The sequence below is a fragment of the Spea bombifrons genome, chromosome 4 (genome assembly GCF_027358695.1).
Source record: "Spea bombifrons isolate aSpeBom1 chromosome 4, aSpeBom1.2.pri, whole genome shotgun sequence".
NCBI lineage: Eukaryota > Metazoa > Chordata > Amphibia > Anura > Pelobatidae > Spea > Spea bombifrons.
Window position 1 is genome coordinate 101,151,427 of NC_071090.1, and position 23,321 is coordinate 101,174,747.

The 23,321-nt window shown below is 44.5% G+C and overlaps 1 protein-coding gene across 2 annotated transcripts; it reads left to right on the forward strand.

Annotated features, from left to right (window-relative positions):
* The first annotated feature begins 9,990 nt into the window (after positions 1–9,990).
* On the forward strand, positions 9,991–22,164 carry SLC39A14 (solute carrier family 39 member 14). Of its 2 annotated transcripts, none has more exons than XM_053463059.1 (9): positions 9,991–10,121; positions 11,925–12,175; positions 13,348–13,528; positions 14,778–14,947; positions 17,857–17,979; positions 18,533–18,709; positions 18,993–19,200; positions 20,067–20,251; positions 21,223–22,164. In XM_053463059.1, the coding sequence occupies exons 2-9, from the start codon at positions 11,933–11,935 to the stop codon at positions 21,367–21,369; spliced, it is 1,434 nt and encodes a 477-aa protein (XP_053319034.1). In that variant the 5' UTR covers positions 9,991–10,121; positions 11,925–11,932; the 3' UTR covers positions 21,370–22,164. The 2 variants fall into 2 exon arrangements, with proteins under 2 accessions (XP_053319034.1, XP_053319035.1); XM_053463060.1 differs by lacking the exon at positions 14,778–14,947 and adding an exon at positions 16,750–16,919.
* Positions 22,165–23,321: the final 1,157 nt, after the last annotated feature.

The window sequence follows — 23,321 nt, forward strand, 5'->3', positions numbered from 1 at the left end:
TTTCTGAAATCATGCCTATGATTTCTGTCTTTAGCGTAGAAATTTAGTGTAAATCTGTTTTATTTTTATGATAATTTCCATGTTTAGTTTGTTAGGAGTAAAACTCACTCCGCGTTTGAGTAGGAACAATCCACTCCGCACATTATTTGGAAAACCGAGAGAATTAAATAATCACAGGCTCTCTGCGTCGGGGGATTTCTCGCGAGCGCCTGTTACTATTTAATTGATGATATGGGTTCCTTCACATAGTAGTGACGCGAACGCCGTGTTATGGGAAGATTCATTTACCGCAGCCACACTGTTCTTATTAAACATCTCCATATAACTCAAATGTCTTACTTGCATTCAACTTTTGTTTACATCTCTGTAACCGGTGCAAAATATGGCCTTTTGACGAATGTAGAATGAGATCTCATGTAGGTAAATATGGTTTATTACCAGCCGCCTTATCTATTCTTAGCGCGCAAGCTTACTCGGGTTGGCCTTTAATGATGTAAAAGCAGTGGGGTGAAATAAACCTTGTTAGGATGACTGTGCGACCCCCGTATGTTACTGCAGATACATTTTACATAATTGGGGTCACTGACAATGACGCTGCCCCCCAGTCTGTACATTGGCCAAATGCTGGGTTTCTCGTAAGGCAAGCTCGGCAATTTATTTGGAGGCAGTTAGGTAGAGGTTGTCTTCCTTTTTTTTTTTTTGGTAAGATCCCTTTGATCTGATTTGTAGAGGTTTTTCCGTGCTGAATACACATTTTATATTTATCTTTATATAAAACACCGTTATGACTGTAGGCTATAGCTGAGACCTGCTTGGGGCCAACCCCACTATAATGAAAAACAAGGCTGATAGGGGGGGTGCCATCATGACGTCCTTTCCCCTGTTAGCAACCTACGTAGACAGTAGAAGAACTTACTATAAAAGATACAAAATCCTGGGGCCAGCCCTTGTCGCTTGGATATCTTTACACTGGGCGTTCTGATGCTTCTCCCTCGTATATCTTATAGTGTACCCGGTTCATGTCGCGCTGATCAGAACCCCAAATGCCCCGGTGAGAATGTGGGCTGCTTTAACATTATGGGGGACATCCGTGTCTAAGAGCGCATGCAGTGTGAACATTGTGTATTGTCATACTTCAGTTTTGTGATGTCTCATGCAGCTTTGCCAGCAGATAACGAATGTTAAAGTATTTTAAGATGCATTCATGTGCTGGACTGTAACTGGGCCAGCTTTGGAGTTTACTGGCGGTGAGTATACCACGTGGGCGCAGGGTGAGCGAGATCAACACTTCTCCTGTAAGCGAAGTAGCCAGGGAATGAAATGCATGGGGTGGGGATTCTGCAGAAGCCCACAATACCTTGGCAAGGGGGGACCACTGAGCTGTCAAATGCATTAAAGTCCATATGACCGATGGAGTGTACTTATAATGGCATAGAATAGAACGTGTGGTTTGTAAGTAGGAAGAAGACTGAGCAAAATACCATTCCGGTTACCGGATCTGCTATACATTGCCATAGTATTACTGTTTGTCTGTTTTTTACCTTTTGTGTTCTGTTTGGTTCAGTATTAAAATACGTGCGTGACGCTACTTTATAGCTCTTCAAAATACTGTTTTTGTTTCGTGAATATACTTTAACTAAAACCCAGCAGCTGATTGGCGTTTAAACCACCGTGAAACGCTAACCGAGCTTTACATTAACCAGTAGAGCATATAAAACTATGGGTTTCACCAATATTATCTTTAAAGGGTTAGTGACGACTTTACAATTCTAGTTACTGAATACATTTACCTAAAATACTTGGTTAATGTAAAAAAAAAAATAAGTCCACAAATTAGGATTTTTAGTTTTATTGTATGAAGTTCATTTTCCAATCAAAGTGTTTTGCTGTGTGCAAATCAGAGCGTGCGTTCTTTACTTGGAGTTACAAAATGACGTCGGCCGTTGCAGTCCCATTGTGAACATTGAAGCTAGGCAAACATCGGTGCTCATTTACTAGGCACGAGACCAGTAATGAATTTACTAGGGACCCCCAACCCCATATATTGTCATACCCCGGCACGGTGATTCTGTTTAGGTGACTGAAGCTCCGCTAATATCTGAAAATAATCATGGGGCGTTACTTGGTAATAAGTGGCGGATTGTAAGGGGAGGAGGTGTGCGTTCCGTCAGTGCCTTGGTAATTTGTTTTCTAGGCGGTAGATCTAGCTGTAATGGACCAGTCTTGACCGGTTTGGCGTTACACAAACTGCCGGTAAAGATAGTTCTATTCTATCCTCAGGCTTTGCTTGCACTCGCGCTCTCTCTCAATGGAATCAGGGCAGTGTTATAATATTGAGTGGGCCCTTAGCAGGAATTTACATGGGGCCCCCGGCACTCAATGTGGGGGTTGCGTGTACAGGACGTGACTGTGAGAGTCCATGGGGTCTTTCCCCCTCCTGAAAAGAGACTGCAAGAAGTAGGCGGAAAGGGGGAGAGGGTCTCGAAGAGCTCATTGAGATGCAAAAGAGATATGGCAAAAGAAATTGCCTAAATAACTGTTACCATGTAAATTACTAAACTGTACCATAATCAGAGACATAGAGTACTTGCAGGCTCTCTTCCCCTTGATTCCTCTTTTTTTGACTTCTACCTTTCTTTTCCCTCTCCCATTTTCTTCTGTACATTTTATTCTGCTTCAATCTTAACAATTTCCTTTACCCCAGAAAAAGCCGCCACCACTGCTTACTGCCTCCAAGGTCGTCCTACTCGCAGCCTAGCAGTCGGCTATCTCCCTCGCTGCCCTGCGTGCCGTAAATGACACGCGACGTAGCAAGAAGACTTCCTTAAAAAAAGACCATAACTCAGAAGCAGATTAGGTCGTCGAGACGCAGAAGGCAGCTTTTCATTTTCTGGTGGTTCGCGTGGAGGACGCCTTGCTGACTGCTGCTCGAGGGACGGCTGCTTTGGGCCCCCAAGGAATGGCTGGACCCGGGGCAGCTTCCCGTTATCACCGTGCAATAAACATGGCCCTGAATGGAATATTCAGCTTCCTAGTATTTGAGACACGACAGGATAATATTTGCCGTCATGTTTGTCAGAATAGGATTAAAGGTAACCTAAACTTCCCAGCAGCTTGGGAACGTTCGTTACTATCTTACCGATTATTTCTTTACGTTATTCATGTGGCATGAGGTGCAGCCCAGCCATCTTCTGCACCTGATAAATGAGTGTTACCCCTTGTTGCATTCGAATGCTTAGCAGATTAATCAGAACCCTCTCTGTTTCTGGCCTCCTTACCCATCCTCCAGTTCCTTGCCTTGCAGGATATATGTTCCTTCAAATAAATCTGCTCCCTAATCTGCTCAGCAATGTGCTGATTTCAGGGAAAGGCCTTTCCTTGTAAGAAGGAGTGCTTTACCAAGGTTTTTTTTTCATAAAAAGCGCTTACGTTAGTATGCATTCACCATTGGTGGGGCACTAAAATATCCCTTTAAGCAACAAAGCATTCGTGCAATGTGCGGGGGGCGCAGTCTCCTAAACGGCATTAATAGCTGCTGCTGCTCGGAAACGGGATTAATAGCTGCCACTATAGGTTCTTGGATTGCAATTTTTTTCAAGACTGGCTGTGTAACAAAAATCTACGATAAAATGTTAAGGAATGGTGTAGGTCCAGCGTTGTCAAACTTTTAAAATAGTCCCAGGGTATTTGAGAGAGACGTTGTAGACGTTACAAGCTGCCTTCCGTGGGCGAGCGGTACGGTCTGCTTAACCGTGAGCGGTCTGTGATAAATCGCACGTCTGCTGTTTCATAAGTACTTTTATTCCCAGATATATCAACACGGACAGTCAACATTATGCATCTGTTACCTGTGCATTCCCTGGGCCCCATACCCTGTATAACAGATGTGGTGCTGTTATCAGAGAAAGTGAAGGAGCCAGAGATTAAGTAGCAGTTTCATCAACATCATATAGGAAGTTAACTGGTGAGTTAACCCCTCTGTTACCAAAGGTATGTTTTCAAGTGAAATGGGTGTAACAAATTCAGAGAAGGGATAGGTTAGAATGTAACTTTGGACACAGGCACTGGATGGCAACTGCAAGCCTCTGTACAAGAATATTAATCTGTGTTGTGTGACATACGAGGTTAGCGTGAATGAATGAATGAATGAATGGCACGGAAAGGTGGCACTGAGCTGGCTCAGCAGAAAGCGGAACTTTCATGAAATGGTCCCACTATGTGGACAATGCATTAGGGCGAGAACATGGATGATCATATCCCCAGGCTTCCCAGCCTCTGGAAAACTTTACTAAGACGAGATCACCTTATTGGGACTGAAATCCCAGTGCTAAGTACACCATGTGTCGGGAGCAGGGGGTGGGAAAAGGGGCAACTGCTTATGGGGGATTCTGCAGAATTCTCCCATGCATTGGACCACACAGAGATCATGTGGATGAATTATTATGGCTGCAGTGTCACTTTAAAACATGTTTGTAAACTAAAAGGAATGACACAGAGTGGTTGAGGCGTGTAAGTATGTTGTGGAACTTGTCTGTTTTGTCTCTTACTGGTGCTAAAGTCCTATATGAACCCTGTAAACTATGTGAATCACTACGAGCCCCCTCCCATTTCTAGCAAGCTAAATTGTCAAGCATTCATCGCAAGGGTCCCTCTTTTGGAGCGAAATCTGTTTTTCTTTCCGTTCCCTGATATCCCAATTTTTCTAGGAGCTCGATATGTTTTGCTGGGTAGGAGGGTACCACAGGGTTCTACTGCCATAAAAGTCACAATAATGTGTATATAAACAGCAGGGAAGGTTTTTCTTAAAAATAAAAAAAAACCTTGTAAACCACAGTAAGAAGGCCGCAACCATACGTAAAAAGTTGTAATAAATAAAAGTTAATAATACCCCGCCCCACCCCACCTAAAACAGTGTTTGGCGATGTGAAATATTGGGCGGTATGATCGGGATCACTGATGGGTTACAACTGGGTTCAGTCCTGACCCAACCTACTTGAGAAGAATGTGCTGGGAATGTGAATGCACAGACCCTGAGCCGCCGGCTGCCAGGAGGCAACTGGTGCCCACACAGTACGCGGTATGACACTGGTTGGATGAAAATGGGGTGAAGCAAATGTAGGCAATACTGCTTCATTAAAAATAATGGACTATCTATTCCTGTTTTGTGGGCTGTGCAAGCCCGGATGTTGCTGAGTAAAGTCATAATTCATAACCCGCTATCATGTGATGCACAGTCCATGAATGAGGAATGGAACGCGTGGGGAGAGGTCTACATAGGCAGCTGCACGGTCCAGTCCCCCCATCCCAGTACACCAGCTGGGGGCTCTGGAGCAAATAACACTGGGCCGGGGGATAACCAGGCAGGGACTGCTCATAGCTTACACCCTCGCTGTGTGACATTGTCATGGAAACAGTAAATGCAAATAGATACTTTCAAAAGCTTGGAAATCTAGCAAAAACATCGCATTCGGCCAAAAACACTCGTTTCAAAGTGTTTTCCTGGAAGATAAGGAAGGAAACTGATAAACGGCTGAACTGAGCTCATCCTAAAAATATTTTACATGAAGCAAAACAGTAGTCAGCATAATTTTCTGCAATCACCTAATATCCTTATATATGTATGGGGGGCATAATTGTGTATTATTAGCCACAATTTGGCTAATTATTTGGTAATTGGAATTGGTAAGTATGATTTTATGGCTGTAGAACACTGAGATACCCTCACACCCAGCAAACATTCTGAGCTCAGAGGAGGAATGAGTGGATTTTGGTCCCAAAGCAGGACTGACCTCTATTAAGGGGGACACTTGGGAGGTATGTAATGCACGGCTAAATTAGGGGACATTGAAAGGGATCTCACTGATGTAACTGTAGACACAACACTCTTTGGAAAAGTGGAAAAGGCACATTTTGTTTTGTTATTGACCCACTTCCTTTGGGATAAAAGTGAGTCACTTCTTGTTGCACAATGCGGGATACACAAAGCTCGCCCCGTGGACAGTGCAGCCGCGCGGCTCTATATATAGAGTGTTGACATTACTCCCCAGGCACATCCTGCAACACGTTCTACTTCTGGAGTACACCCTGTGCCCTCACCCTATACACCCACTTCACATACCAGGGATCGGCGGCAATTACACGCTAGCGTTATATGATTAGCATAGGGGTATTATACGCAGTCACGGCAGCAACGTATATACAAATCACTATATAGCAGGGCTGTAAACACAGAGGCAGACTCGGTACATTCTCTAGCTGCTCCTTGTCCAGCTTTACCCATCAAGGCGACAAATCATCTTTGTGTATCAAAACCTTTCCACATACACACCATATAATTTAGTGTTTAACCCTTTAAGTTCCGGAGCTTTTTTTTTTTTACACTTTTACCGGACAATTTTACTTTTTATTTTGTATGAATAACTTTTTTTTATTAAAATGTGTTTTTTTATACGTACGGTATATAGGTTGTACACAGCTAGAGCCAATGCGACAAATACCCAAAATCTATTCATTAAATATTATTGCATGCTTCAGGTGATCGTCCGGCTGCAGAACCCAACTGCTCTTGATCGTTATGTCACTAACTGATGGCTGGATAATCTCCTTCAGGTTTTTCTGGTAGAGAGCAGAATTCATGGTTCCATCAATAGTAGTCCAGATTCTGAAGCATCAAATCATCCCCAGACCGTTACACTCTCACCGCCATGTTTGAGTGTTGGTATTGGGTTCTTATTCTAGAATGCTGTATTAGCTCCACGCCAGATGAGCCATGAGACATGTTCCGGATGTCATGAGATTGAAGGTTTTTGCAAATGGAGGGGGGGTAGTCAGAGGTGTCAGGGGCTGCAGAGAGGGGAAAAGAGTATAAGCGGGGAGAAGTGAGCTTTTGTTTTAGCGCGATGAGGTCATCAGCAGTTTTGGTGAGGACTCTCGCAGTGTGGATGGAACCAGAGAGTAGAGGGTCGAGCAGGGACCTAAAGAAAAGGAGTGTGTTTTAAAGTACTTTAAATCGCTACATTTATCTCGACACGTAACCATCTTTAAAGTGTGCCGTGCTGTGTGCCGAGACATGCTCCATAACTTCTACCTGGTCTGGAATTCACCGCTCTGCTGTCAGGTTCTACTTACTGAGCAAATAAAATAGAACACAGCCAGTCCCTGGATATACCTGGGAACTCCGGAGCAAAACACAGCATTGGAGCGGACAGGAGGTAAGTATCCCGCGTGTCTTCTGTACAGCGAATAGCTGGGGCGACGGAAAAGGTTAGATGCGTGTGGAGGGGTTCCGCAGACCCACCCCACGCACATGCAAGGGGGACACCACAAAAGGACCCCAGCTACCATATGCATTAAACGCATATATAATGCCAGGAAAGACCCTTCAATTAATAATATCTTTATTTTCCATATATAGTTTTATCATACTACACAGCTGGATATGTGAAATGATTGCGACTCAGTTATATTCATTCCGCTGAATATAAATAATTAAAATATGAATTTTTCATAGAAAGCAGAGAATTGTTATCCAGTACGGCAGCAGCAGGATTGTCGCGTAACATGAAAGGATTGCTTAGCTCCAGTCCGCGCGTTCATACGCTCGGTGCACCAATTCATATAGATAAAGGTAGAGTGTTACGGTGATTGCTCGGTAATTAGAGGGTCCGGCTGCCGCAGCGCTCTGTTATTAGGATGCAGAGGTCAGCAGACAGCTTTTATGTGGAATTGCAACCCTTTCAGGCCACTGACAGTATGTGTGTATTTATGTGTGTGTATATATATATATATATATATTTAGGGCTGGTGATAGCGGGCCGGACCTGGCACTTTAAGACCAGCGGCCACATCATGGCACCTGTGGCCAGCCGTTGAGTTTTTTGCTCAGCGGTATCCGGCCGGTGATCGCGCTCTGCAGGACCCGGTCTGATGTGTAAGCATGGAGCGGTGTTGGCTAGCGGCCCACTAAACCTGTATGCATGTGTATATATAGAACAAAATGCTGAAAGGGGAGCACACCCTAACCAGTATATATATATATATATATATATATATATATATATATATATATATATATATATATATATATATATATATATATTTATACAGATTCCAGGGTGATGCAGAAACCAGCAATAGCTGCACACACCCAGCAGATACTACTTACAAGCACCTTCTGAGGCATAATATTGGGGAGGCCGTCACTATACGACCATATATCATCAAAGAACCCCAACTTTGGTGACTCCCATCTAATTTTAATGGCTATATATTACCAAGGAGCTTTTAAGGAGAATTTAAACCCTTCTCTGGACTTCATGAATGAGGCTCCCGTGGGGCAGGATTTATAATAAATAAATAAAGCCAATCCTGGGTGAAACGCGCCGGCGCCTGCACAGACGGGAGGGGAAAGGAGAGACTTGAAGCCCTCAATACAACTAAAAGATAATGGAGGATCTCCGAGGGGCTGCCATCTCCAGCCGAGACACGGAGAAACTTCATAGCGTTATACTCATCCATTCCCGATACAACAAAATAACCAAATCTGTAAGAAATATCCAACGCACTTGAGCCGCTATTGATTTTTAATTGAGTGCGTTTCCTGAGGGGGGGCGGCGATCACAATTCAAGTTTATATTTATACCGTTACCCACGTTTATTTTCCCCACATATATACCACCCTATATATAACACAGTTATCCAGACGCTTTTAATGTTATTATAGTATTTGCTGGGTGTGCGCGTATAATTTATAAAATACATATGCACTAGCTTTCAAAAGTTTGGGGTCACGTAGAAATTGTACTTTTTTTTTCTCCCTTAAAATAAGATGAAATGGATCAGAAACCCAGCGCAGACAGGGTTAATGTTGTAAATGACTTTTGTAGCTGATTTTTAATGGAATATCTTCATAGGTGTACAGAGGCCCTTTATGACTCCCATCACTCCTGTGTTCCAATGGCCCTTTATGACTCCCATCACTCCTGTGTTCCAGTGGCCCTTTATGACTCCCATCACTCCTGTGTTCCAATGGCCCTTTATGACTCCCATCACTCCTGTGTTCCAATGGCCCTTTATGACTCCCATCACTCCTGTGTTCCAGTGGCCCTTTATGACTCCCATCACTCCTGTGTTCCAATGGCCCTTTATCACTCCTGTGTTCCAATGGCCCTTTATCACTCCCATCACTCCTGTGCTCCAATGGCCCTTTATGACTCCCATCACTCCTGTGTTCCAATGGCCCTTTATCACTCCCATCACTCCTGTGTTCCAATGGCCCTTTATCACTCCCATCACTCCTGTGTTCCAATGGCCCTTTATCACTCCCATCACTCCTGTGTTCCAATGGCCCTTTATCACTCCCATCACTCCTGTGTTTCAATGGCACGTTGTGTTCGCTGATCCAAGTTTATGTTTAAAAGGCTAACTGATGGTTAGAAACCCTTTTGCAAATTATGTTATAGCCAGAAAAGTTCGTGGTCTCCATTAAAGCAGCTCGGTGACCCCAGACTTTTGAATGGTGTGCTATATATATATATATATATATATATATATATATATATATATAGTGTGTGTGTATTTAGGGATATGGAGCAGTAGAGTGTACGCTCTCGCAGTAAGAATGTTTGCCGGTTTTTACTCTTCGGCGCTGTGTGGCAATCCTCAGGTTTAAAAAAAAAAACCGATGGGCGATTAGAATGCTGAAAAAGAACGGAGAGACGCGCCGGTTTCCCTTCTGTGTTTTCCCGCAGAAATCCGTTCTCAGAATACCATCAATAAATCTTTATGCGCGTTCTGCATCATGTGCTTTACTTTGGCCAATGAGAAGGTGAGAGCTAAGTGGGCGGCTCACGCTCTCTGCTCCATTCATTGCTGTACAGGTGACCATGTACCCGCCCCCTTTGGAGACGTCACGGAATGTAGGTGGGGTTATACGGGCTGTGACGTCAAGGCTTAAAGAAGCAGCTCCTGATCTCCACGTTGCTAGAAGAACGAGAGGCCGTGATGAGGTGCGTCGGGTGCGCATCGTGAGCAGTGTGCGAACCGGCGGAGTGTAGGCTGTTTGGGCACGGATTGCTGCTACAGTCCCGGATTTGCCGATTGCTATCTGCGCTGCGATCACTGTAAGTCCGTCTGTCACCTTATCCTCCTCGCTAATAACCGGTCGCCTTAACGACTGTGATGGGACTGTCTCCCTGCGGGCTGTGTGGCCGGTGTGTTACTGACTGCACTCACTCTACCTGCAGAGTCAGTGTGTCTGTCAAACAAATGTGTGCTGGTTTGTATGGCTGTCAATGCCCTCTGTCAGTGAAGGGCAGCCCACGTCTCTGCGGAGCCCTGCTGGAGGCGAGGGTCTGTGTGCGGAGCCCTGCTGGAGGCGAGGGTCTGTGTGCGGAGCCCTGCTGGAGGCGAGGGTCTCTGTGCGGAGCCCTGCTGGAGGCGAGGGTCTCTGTGCGGAGCCCTGCTGGAGGCGAGGGTCTCTGTGTGCGGAGCCCTGCTGGAGGCGAGGGTCTCTGTGTGCGGAGCCCTGCTGGAGGCGAGGGTCTCTGTGTGTGGAGCCCTTCTGGAGGCGAGGGTCTCTGTGTGCGGAGCCCTGCTGGAGGCGAGGGTCTCTGTGTGCGGAGCCCTGCTGGAGGCGAGGGTCTCCCCTCGTCTCTCTGTGCGGAGCCCCTCTGTGCTCTCTGATGGTGATTTATTTACTATAAACTGTAACCGTAGATGAAGAATATGGGCCCCGCTAAGCGTTGCGTTCTAGAAACTTGTGTATCTATTTTACCTGTCTGTGCAACCACCAGAACTCACAATCAAACCTGAAGCTGCGGCACGATGTAAGAGAGAAACGCTGTAAGATGGCTTTAGTCTTTTACATACTGATGCCTTTATACAAAAAAACATAATTTGGCTATTATTCCGAATGTTGTTAACTTGTTATCCTGTTTAGCGCACGTTCTGCGAGCTCAGCGCGGTTATTGTGAGTTATGCAGTGCAGCGCGTTGAAAATAATCTGTACGTTAGTTTATGGCCAGACATGGTGCTACTGTATAGGAAGATTAAGCAATGGCTCAGGGGCCCGCTGGGCTTATGGGGCCCCTCATGGAATACGGGGACCAGTGAAACCGGATGCACATAAAATTATATCTCTACGATGCATATGTTCTTTAAAACAAGCTGTGAAACACGATTATTGCATATTTGCTGGACATCCCGGTTTCAAACCATGGGCGTTAATGTTGAGTTGGTCTCCCCTTTGCAGCTGTAACGGCTCCCACTCTTCTGGGAAGGCTTTGGAGAGTTTGTGGGTATTTTTGCCTATTCACCCAGTAGGGCATTCGTGAGGTCAGACACTGATGATGGACGAGACCCCCGGCTGACAATCTCAATTCCACTTCATCCAAACACTGTTGGATGGGGTTGAGTTCAGGGCTTTGTGCGGCTGGTCAAGTTCTTCCACCCCAAACTCATCCAACCACGTCTTTATAGGCCTTGTTTAGTGCACTGGGGGGCACAGTCATGCTGGAATATAAAAGGGTCTTCCCCAAATTGTTCCCACGAAGTTGGAAGCATTGTCCAAAATGTCTTGGTACACTGAAGCATTAAGATTTCCATTCACTGTACTAAGGGACCCAAACCCTGAAAAACACCCCAGACCATTATCCCTCCTCCACCAAACTTTACAGTACCCATTGTTCTGGTAGGGGGCGTTCTACTGGCATCCACCAAACCAACATTTCTCCATCAGCCATCCAGATAGTGAAGCGTGATTTATCCCTACGTAGAACAGGCTTCCATTGCTCCAGAGTCCATTCAGGTTGTGCTCTATAAGTACTGTTTAGGTGGCAGGGCCCCTTGTGAGATGCTCCACTCGAGTTAAGGTGTATTAGTGTCCCGTTTAGCCTTTACTCTTACTTTCTCCATTTTTCTTCTAGATATTGTCATGACTCATGAGACATTATGGGCACTTCTCCGGTCTCTGGTCTTCACCATGGCCGTGCTGCCATTTTCTCTGGCAGAGGATGCCCTCGCCGGCTCAGGCCATGCGCTGAGTGCCGCTTCCTTCCTCCAAGATATTCTCCACCGGTACGGTGAAAATGAGACCCTGTCCCTGCCACAGCTGCAGTCACTGCTGGAGAAACTGGAAGTGGGAAGAGGGGAGAGCGGCTCCACAAACATGTCCCAGGTGAGAAGGAGACCTTTTTGTTTACTGCTTTTGGACCTCCATTGACCTGTTTGAGTACCAGAGTCCACTATCCACTTAAGCAAGAAGCATATGCAGTGTTGAGTGAATCGGATATTCTGAAAATACTGGTGGAATAAGAGATGCCGTCTCATAGCTAGGAGGTTAGTAGTCTTCCTCTGGCTTTGGCACTCGGAGGGTTAGCATACGCGCTCTCTTGAGAGGTGAAAGGCTTGTAACCTTGGAAAAGACTGAAAACTAGGACATTTTAACATTAGTTCTGAGAGTCCAGCCCATGTTTAACCACTAAAGTGACGGGATATTACACTGTGGTGTATGTGCGTCTTAATTCAATTCAAAGACCCGGAGGCCGCCAGCGTTGTCAGTCATGTGATATTTCCTGCTCAAACACCACGCTGAGCTGATGCTTTATGGCAATGCTAATGAAGTCCTGCTCGTACAATGAAACCCTTTCCTTTGCTCTCATTAGTCAGAGTGTCCGGGTGATTAGGACGTAATCATTCGTTTACCAAGGGCAGCATGATAACGGGTCAGGGTGTTTGTCTAGTAGATTGGGTAAAATTCCAGAGCTAGAACTACAGCAGCCTGAAAACATATTGTGCTTTTTGGGTGAAAAAAAACAAAAAACGGCACAAGAGTTTTCCACAATCTTTTTTTTAATGTCACACTAAATTAATACTTTATAGTAAATGAATGTATAGCTGTTGCAAAAAATAAATGGTTTTATATCTTATAGCATACCTTGTCTGACATGTTTTACTTGAATATCCGTAGCATGTGATCTGTAGAGATCTTATGGGAAGTGTGTGTGTGTGTGTGTGTGTGTGTGTGTGTGTATATATATATATATATATATATATATATATATATATATATATATATAATATATATAATATATATATATTTTTTTTGTTTTTTCTTTTTTTTCTAATTTTGACATGTTCAAAGTGTTTTGAATGGGTTTTTATACATATCAAGAATATGACCCACACTAGCAACCCTTTAGCTTGATGTTTGTGTTTAATAAACTCCCTTACATGAAATAAACATAATTATTTATAGAGCACAAGATAGCATAAAACTATGCTAACTGAAATATTCATTTTTCCATTAATAAAATGCTCTGCTCTTCTCTAACCCTGTTATTTCTGCAGTGTCTAAGCTCCTCGGTCCTTTTCGCTGCTCACAATTTGACGTCCGAGTCTGTGGTGGACGCAGAGGGTCTCCAGAGCTTCTGCCCCACCATCCTGCAGCAGCTGGAGACTGGGGCCTGTCATGGAAGCCCTGTTTCCCAAAACGAGACCGTTGCGGAGGGGCGACCAAGCCCTGCTGAAGGTAAGACTACGCACTCCTCCTCCTGTCCGCTCCCAAAGCCACCAGGCGCTTGTTAGGTGATAATCAACTTGCTTCTGGTCCTTTTACGCACCTGCCGTGTTACCGTTTTCTTGCGTGGAATGTTCTGACAGATCTCCATTTCTAAGTGTTCCATTGTATATTGTCCATACCAACAAAGCCTCCAGCTGTTTAGCTCAGTTTTTATTTGGCACGTTGGCTGAGAATGATGGCAGCGGAGGGTTTGCGCACTTCCACCTCTGTTCTTTTTCCCTTCTTTGCCTTCTCGTTCTGTGTTGTAGGACCTGGTGCTTTTTGAACTTTCTGGCGCTTATGAACTTTGTTTCTACTCCTCCCTGGCTGGATTCTACGTTATCTGTCTGTCCTCAGGGCTCACCTCCTGTGAATGTTTTCAATGTCTTTGCGTGAGTAAAGGTGGATCTGCGAGGTAGATCGAGACTCTGATTAATCCACCTTTCCTCATTTTGAGTAGATCCAGGTGAGGGCTGGAACAATTCTGAGAAGCAATACTCTAGAAGAGAGCCTCACAAATACCTATCGTAATACGTGTATTATGATCTCCTCATTCATGAATACCTTATATTATCAGGCAGGGCCTGTCTCTCAGGCTTTTGTACATATTGGAACAAACGGGAGGAAAAAAATAATGCTGGTTTTAAGGAATGCATCTTCAGAAAGTAGGGTCGCCCAACTATCCGCCACAGTCGCTATTTTTAATATCGATGTTTGACTGAGTCGGATATACCAGGGATTGGTGAAGGTCATTAGAGGTGAAATCCCACAGAGAAAAAGGTTTTCTCCTTGAGCATGAAATCCAGCGAGCGTTGACATTTTAAACTTCCTTTATCTGCAGACCTGGAGGCCGCCATTGTTGTGAGTCATGTGATATTTTGGTTGACTTTCCCGGCTCAAACACCAGGCCAGACCTGGTTGATTAAGACAGAGCCATTCCACTGTTTACCTCAAACAGTATGATGAGGACTCGGGGTGTTTGTTTAGAATATTGTAAGATGACTAGAACACATACAAATAGCTAATATGCAACTGCCTGAAAACATTGTATTATGCAAAAACTAGAACTGTTTAAAAAAAAAAAAAGCAATATTTTTGACAACGTATTTGCTTTTATTTCCTTCCTGTTCAATTTGTTGTTCCTACCTAATGTCTTCTTTCCGCACTGTTCCTCCTCGGTGCTCCCACGGTTTCCTCACGCTGTGCTCTTGTCCCGCAGTCTGGGGTTTTGGGTTCCTGGCCGTCACCCTGATCAGCATGGCCTCTCTCTTGGGCGTCTTTTTTGCCCCCTGCGTAGAGAGGCCCGTCTTCCGCCGGCTACTCACCTTTTTCATCGCCCTGTCCATCGGTACCCTGCTGTCTAACGCTCTCCTGCAGTTGATCCCAGAGGTGCAGTACCTGCCCGCCACACTTAAGGCATTCCTATTATAAAAGCACTACACAATCAATGCATCATTTTATGTATTTGTCATACAAAGGTTGTTTACACGATACTATGTTTCCCGCTAGGGGAGGTCGCACTTTGGTGTCTGATCGTTTGGGTTACCATAGGACACTTTTTGGTGGTGGGCCCTGGACCTCAGTGCAGTTAAATCCCTGACACACACGCCATTCTTCACCTGCAGCAGTAGTATGTCCCCTGGTCTCATTTGGGGCTCTTTCCATGATCCCTCTCTCTTCTCCTGACACTAACAATGAGTTTCCATTTTCTCTGGTTTGCGTTGCTTTGATTTAAAATGATATCTTGTATGCAATCTACCACGTTCGTTGTGTTCATACTGCAGTGTGTATCCGTAACAAGCACGGCTTCTCATGCATAGAGTTGCTCATCTTCATCCTCTGCAGGATGGACACGTGTGATGATGGGGTTTGATTTATAAAGGTCCATTTAATCCAGCAGGTTAATTTACCTCTCTAATTAACTCTCTTGTTTTCAGGGTGCAATTATTGGCTGTGAGTTCTGCTGTGGATGGCCATGATATATTTGATTGATGCCTTCTCCAGCAGAATAACCATCCCTGGTTCTCTACCTTCTGCTCACCTGTTTGATCTGACAGTTGGATGGGTTTACGTTATGGTTATACTTAATCCTCTTAATGTCGATACCCCTACTGCTGTGTCTGGAGCACTCGTGGCTCAGATACACCAGTACGGGTGACTAATTCAGGAGAGTCTTGGCACACAAGCCGTGGGTTACCCCTTTCCCCCGGAGGGGGCTCTGTTTTGCCTCCCACTCCAACTTAATCACTTTACATTTGTCTTCACCAAGTCTTAAAGAGCTTTAGACTTAGTGTCTTAGAGTAACGGCTTGCTGCAGATAACCCCTAGGTGGCCCTATAGGTCCATGAGTACGTATTGTTGTAAAATGAGATCCATGGACTGTGGGCATTAAGGGACGTAGAGCTTGATTCAGCTTAAGTAGGTTGGAGCCTTTGACTGTACTCCCTCTTGGGTCATGCCTGCCTTAGTTGTAAAGGTAAGTGAATGAGTACAGTGAGAAACGGCTGCCAAAGAACGTGAGATTAGAGAAATAAATCGATCATTTATTGGCAGTCTGTGCTCTGCCCGTTATCGCGTGACATGTCGTGGGTGATTACGTTGGGATGTGGCCACCAGAGGAGCCTCCATGCTGCTTTACTGCTGCATAACAATGTCAGGGTGACACACGGCTTCCGGCTGCCACAGGCTCTCCTTTCTGCTAATCCATTAGAATGGTCAGATGGATATCTGGGATGATCAAAATCACTAATTGGTTGTCTTTCTCCTTTCTCCACTCCCCTATCCCCAATTTGTCTCTCTCTCTCTTTGCCATCCCTTTACTTTTTGGCCTTTTCGTTCTACACTCCATTTAACATTGTCTGTTTCACTCCATTCATCTCTTCTTCACTAATATCTATACATGCTTCCCTTATCTTCCTCACATTTTTGATCTTTCATCTGTCCTCTGTATCGCTATTCACACCTGTCCGTCATGCTTCATTCATCTCCTTCACTAAAATTCTCTGTGGTTATGTCTGTTCTCCCTGTTTTCCTCATACTTGCCACTTATGTTCATCCTTCAATCTTATCCCCACGCTTCTTCTCGCTGTGTGTATCTCTTCCGCCTCTTGTTTCATTGTTGTGTTTGTCTCCCCCCTGTCCTGCTATATGCTTTCTTTGTACCTTGGCTCTCCGGCCCATGGCTTCTTCAGTATGGGGTTATGGATTCCTATGTGTCACCGTCATCTCTCTGTGCTCCCTCCTGGGAGCTGGCGTGGTCCCATTCATGAAGAAGGCCTGTTACAAGCGTCTACTCCTCTTCTTCATTGCTCTCGCCATTGGGACTTTATATTCCAACGCCCTCTTTCAGCTCATCCCCGAGGTATGGGGACACACTGTCATTGGCACATGATCTGTTCTATAACATAAGCTGCTTGGATGTACACTCAGTGGCCACTTTATGAGGTCTTTTTTTCACCTCCCCGTTCAGTAAATGTCAGGTTCTCCTCTGAGCTCTCTCATTAGCCAAGGTGCTTTCTCCCACAATTTGCCGCTCGAAAGTCTTTTTGTTTATCGGCCTGCTTGTGTAAACTCTAGGATAGGGTTATCAAACCCCAGGCCTCGAGAGCTACAAACAAACCGGGATAAATTATTTCTTAGAACGCAAGTGATTACATTGGGTTTTATAACGTTTTGCTTGAGCTGCCAGATCTCATGCTGGGAAATCAATTAAATCTGCCCTGATTCTGACCCTCAAGGCCTGGCGTTTAATACCCCTGCTCCAGAGACTATAGTATGGGGGGGCAGCTCAGCTGTTTCTGAGATGCTGGAACCACTACTTCAAGCGCCACCAATCAAATTATTATGTATTGTTTTATATAGCGTCATCCTATTCCGCATCGCTATACAATGAGTATTATAGACCACTACCTCGAGAACCACCAATCAAAAATGTTTTGAGGTGTTTTATAGATCCATTGTCGTCTCTTAGATGACACTTTATGTACCTAATACAGTGACCGCTGAGTGTATGTGTGTGTTTTGGATGTGGCTATTTGTGTAGATAATGTGGAGGTACGGGGGTGTTGTGTTATTTGTGTGTACAGACTACCTATCCTGTCTCTTTAATGTCTTCTAATCGGGGCTCCCATCTTTAACCTGTCCGTTTCACTCTCCCTTCCCGTTTTGCCGTCTCTGTAGCGGTGACTGCGTTGTGTCTTTAGCAGATAACTAGGGATCTAATTTGTCTCTGGGAGCCTTTATTTAGGTTGTAGAGGAAACCTAACTCGCTGTACCCGCACCTCGTCGTTTTACCACAGGCTTTCGGCTTCAACCCGCTAGAAGACTCCTACGTCTCCACGTCTGCTGTGGTGTTTGGTGGCTTCTACCTCTTCTTCTTTACAGAGAAGGTTCTGAAGATGATCCTCAAACAGAAGCATGAGGTACCCCCTGCTCTGTCTCTTGTCTGCTGTGAAATTATGTATGCATTTATGAATTCTATACAGTCATGGGATAGGTGTATGGTTATCCTGAATCCCCAAATCAGACTACAGTAGACCGCCGAATGGTTCTTATCTGCCGTCAAATTCTATATTTCCTACATCATCTTAAATGTGGAGACGTAGACTGTGAAATAATTTGAGCCCATTCTTGATGCACTGTTTATGTCCTGATATGAAGGGTACTTGTAATTTAGAATTGGTGGGACTAAATGAGTTCCACATGCTGTCCTTACTAGATGTTCCTGATGTCTCTGTGACATCTTCACATCTCTCTTTTTGTTATGATCCTAATTTATAGGATTTGTTCTTTGTGAGACGTAAATGCTGATCTTTTTTGAATACGTTTCTGAGGTAATTCTCATACCTGTGTCTCAAAGTGCTCATCCCCCCCCCGTGTATATGGGTAATTCCTCCAAATATTGCCGTTTATCTATCAAGGCGGATAAGGGTTTATTAGCAAAGGGGGCTTCACTCCTCTGGCTTCTCTCCGCAGCATGGACACAGTCACTACGCTTCGGACACTACGAAACGGGACGCGGAGGAAGGGGTGACGGAGAAGCTACAGAACGGTGACCTAGATCACATGATCCCTCCACCAGGGGGCAGCGAGCCGGACCTGCGCACACACCTCGGGGATGAGAAAGTTGTAGTTGGATCACTAGCTGTACAGGTGAGTCTCGTAGAGATGTATCTGTGGCTTGTAAACGATGAGAGATAGGAGAACCTACCATAAATGCACTGATGTAACAACGTCCAAAGCGCTAACGTTTTCTAGGGTTGCATCTTTATGCCGTCTTCCTAGAGGGCATGGTGATATAATCTTCAGGTACGGCTGCACTGATGTGTTCTAGCATTCCGTGTTCTAGCATTCCGTGTTCTAGCATTCCGTGTTCTAGCATTCCGTGTTCTAGCATTCCGTGTTCATTTAATTGGGAATGGTGATCACTTCACAGGATCTCCCGGGGCAGCAGAGCTCCTGTTACTGGCTCAAAGGGATCCGCTACTCTGACATCGGGACGCTAGCGTGGATGATCACCCTAAGTGATGGGCTTCATAACTTCATCGATGGTTTGGCGATCGGAGCCTCGTTTACAGTATCTGTCTTTCAAGGGGTTAGCACCTCCATCGCCATCCTGTGTGAGGAATTCCCCCACGAGCTCGGTAAGGATCTATTGCCTCAATATTTATTTTATAATATATATATTTCTTCTAAACTGGCTATGCTGTATGTTGAAAGCTATATATAGTTGGCCAAATCAACCCTGGGAACTGTGTGATGGTAACAGTCGGTCCAAGATAGCATGATAAACATATGTAACTAACAGGCCGTCATCTTATATTCCAATAACAATCACATGGTTTAATAATAATTTTACCTGAACATTAATGTCACTGCGTCTAATTATAACACATGTTTCCTTGAACTCTTGCTTAATTCAAGTTAATAAACGCACTCCATATGTCTTCTATATTGTAAGCTCCTTTGACCAGGGCCCTCCTCACCTTTTTGTTTCTGTACGTCCAATTTATGATGCGCTACTTGTTATGTCCTGTTTAGCCACAGTACAGCGCTACGGAATATGATGGAGCTATATAAATTAACACGTAATATGTAGACCAACACCTCACACACAGGGTCACAATACACACAAAAGATGTCTTCTCCTGGTATGATGTTATATTTCATCCTGAGCCGTTCGAGTTTTGGTCCTGGTCACCTTAGGAGTTTGGGATGATGATCACGCGGGAGCAGCGGGTAACAGATGATGGAACCGTTGGGGGAACAGAGTGAGGGTTCTGTGTAAAAAGTGATTCTGGTGCGGAGTCTGAATGGTGATCGTCACAGTAGGAACCAGCTGAATAGTCTGCCGGCAGACAACTTCCCAGACTTTGTACGAGAGTCACTTTTTGTGACCCTTTTGGGACCCTGCCTGGTCAGCAATAACTTCAGAAGACGTTTTATGTAGGTATTGTAACGACTCCGTGAGTTGTTTCTTATTCTGGTCTTCTCTGCCGTCTCTCTGTAGGTGACTTTGTCATCCTGTTGAATGCAGGGATGAGTATCCCCCAGGCTCTGTTTTTTAACTTTCTCTCGGCGTGCTGCTGTTATCTCGGGCTGGCCTTTGGCATCCTCGCCGGGAGTCACTTCTCGTCTAGCTGGATCTTTGGCCTGGCAGGCGGCATGTTCCTCTACATAGCACTTGCTGACATGGTGAGTAGAAGTGTAGCTGTTAAAGTCTTTCCTTTTCCTAACTCCTTTTTCCCCATTAGGATCATTTAGTAAAGCAACTAGGGTTACCGCGATCATCTATTTAATTCAGTTTGTTGGTTGTGAAGGAAATTTAGGTCCTACAAGATGTCACATCCCAGCTAGAAGAACGCCTGGCTTATGTTTGTACCATGCAAGTGGGGATCTTCGTGTTCTCATGACCTGAATGATTGTGGCTAACTTTTAGCTACCCCCTCCCTCACGATGGGTAAATGGTGTAAAATAGTCCTGTTACCTTTCAAACCCAAATAAAACAAATTAATGAACCTTTGATTGATACTGTATAAATAATTATTACTAGTATCAGAATGAAAGTAGCCACTTTGTATGTATTCCAGCTCCATCATCATAGCCCAGTCTACTAGACAAAAACTCCTTCTGACACCACCTTGTGATAAACAATAGAATGACTCAGTGTTAATCACCTGGACACTTTGATTAATGAAAGTTCATTAGCATTGCCGTAAATAATCAGCTCAGTGTTGTGTTGAGCAGGAACAGTCACCCAGAATATCACATGACCGACACCAATGGCGGTTTTTTGGAATCACTGGGGGTTATGCCTAAGGAGAAAAAACGTTTTCTCCGTGGGACTTCCGCTTTAACGATCCCAAGGCAGATGACACTTCTTCTCCAGCCAGTGCCGTTTTCAGTGGTCCACTGTCCAACTTTACTTGACCTCATCAGGTCACACTCACTTAAACTAAATTCTTCTAATAATGCCATAATTTGTGAATTAAGAACCTGGAATTTGTGAAAATACATCCCCAAAATAGTTAAAGGATCTGAAACTATTATGTTTAGAAGCAAAAAAAAAAAAAAACCCCAACAGCGTTTTTCCTGTACATTTATCACGTGGCCTCCTTTTTGAAGGCACTCCTTTTGAGGCTGATTCTGTTCCTCTCTCTCCCCAGTTCCCAGAGATGAATGAGGTCAGTAAAGAAGATGAGGAAGGAGGCCGCCCGCTTACCGCTTTCCTGATTCAGAATGCCGGCCTGCTCACTGGCTTCTCCATTATGCTGCTATTGACCACCTTCTCTGGCCAGATACAGCTAGGGTAGCGGGACGTTGACCACCCCGTTAATAGACTGTGAGGGGAAGATTGTGCAGTGTTTTTATTCCTCCCCGCCGACTGAACATACCAAGGGCCGGAGTTGCTGACTGCTGCTACTTATCCTATGAACAAACCACAGCCTCATCTCCCTGCTACTAGACAAACAGGTGGAAAAGTGCATCATACGTAGACTTAACACACACACACTTTCTCCTGGCATTCAACTGACCTTCTGCCCTCGTCATGAAGTTCCTTCAGGTTCTTTCAATGTTTTCTCAGTGTTCCTTGGCACCCTCCCACGTCTATCGAGCTCTAAGCAGTTTGATAACGAAGAAAATCAAAGGACTAAAGCGAAAGGAACCGTCCCTGGAAGGTTTATCTTATCATATTGATAAGTGGCTCTGATTATATTCCCTTTACAACGGACTGAAATCTCTGCCCTACGCGGGCAAAGTTCTATCCTTACCTGCTACCAGCCCGACGGCAGGATGCTCTGTCTCCTGCAGCATGTTACCACGCTGCGATATTCCTCATTAATAAGCTGAAACGGAGCGGACTGCGCCTCCTGCACTGACCACGCCATGCAAGCTCATGAGTTCGGTTGCTGCTTCCTTTAAAACCCAAAAAGTGTTGTTTTTTTTTGTTTTGTTTCATAGGTTTGTTTTTTCTTTCTGGAATTAGGAGGAAGAGAACTGAAACATGCTGTGTGTGTAAGTGTGGTCGAGCGTGTGTAAGTGTGTGCGCGTGGACTGTGATTTGCAAACGACTATGTATTGTGGGGAAATATATGCAAAAAAGAAAATACCACCAGCCATTGGCATATTTTTATTACGAAGGGGGTAGTAAAACATTTCGTATGGAAGTGTATGAGACCGTACCGTTTTCACTGCCAGATACCAACCCTAGTTGGATGTTGCTTATGACGCGAATGCCGTACGTTTACGTCCAGATTTAAAGCAATTCTGTTGCTGTTCTGAAATATTACATTTTACGCTTCTGTATATTGTATTCTGTGTAAGTAAATCTGTGCAGTGGTGTTTACAGATCACAATAGGTGATTATCTGAATTAACAACCCCCCCCTTGTGTGTGTATAGTATGGGAGCGGCCATTTTGATTTCCAGTTCTGCTAGATTATTCCTCCCCTATGATGGCAGCTGATTGGCTCAGACCGACTTTTTCAAGGTGGCAGAGGAGAAAGGAGATGATTTCAGAACAGGACACTAAAAAATACTAGTTTTGTCACAGATCTTGGCCTCCCTGAGCTAAAACGTTAATTTACACTTGAACCAAATCTCTTTCAAACCGACTGAAAACCAAAAAGCACAATGTTTAGATAGCGTTAATAAATTTTATTTATTTTGGCTAAAAGCCGTGAAGGTGGCAATTTTCCTTTGAAGCCATAGAAGGTCATCCCGGCCTGAAAATAACCGGTATCTTTCCTGTAACAGTTTGTGCAAATAGTGGGGTGAAAAAATAATAAAATATTAACTGCCCCCTCCACCTATGGGGATTTTAGTTCACAGTGGGAGGATTAACCCATTATTCCTCCCATTTCCGAGTGATAAGCTTATTAGAAGCATCGCAAAAATTTAAAAACTAAAAAAAAAAAAATATCGAAAAATACGCAAAATAACATTACTTTTACTGCAGCCCCAAAACATTAACTCCTTACGGACCAAAGTAGTGTAGATCTGCTTCCTAATATATAGATGGAGATAGATAAGGAAGTGTTTTAAAACCCCTTTTGTGTGTCTTGTTTTTTTTGTGGGTGTTTTTTTCTTCTCCTCATTATGTCGCAGCTCGATAAACAGATTGCTCGAGGTTTTAATAACAACTTTCTATCCCCGAAAAAGAAAAACCCTTGCATCGTCTGCCATGATGTTTACTGCGCATAAACCCCGAGACGTTCCCGTTCAGGGGTTTGGTGCTAAAACAGCAAGCGTGCAATGGCGACACG

Bases quoted from the DNA above. Each gene is read 5' to 3' on its own strand.
- SLC39A14 (XM_053463059.1), top strand. From the start codon at position 11,933: ATGACTCATGAGACATTATGGGCACTTCTCCGGTCTCTGGTCTTCACC. The intron at 14,948-17,856 runs GTGCAGTACCTG...GTTTTACCACAG, and splicing joins TCCTGCAGTTGATCCCAGAG to GCTTTCGGCTTCAACCCGCT. The intron at 17,980-18,532 runs GTACCCCCTGCT...TTCTCTCCGCAG, and splicing joins TCCTCAAACAGAAGCATGAG to CATGGACACAGTCACTACGC.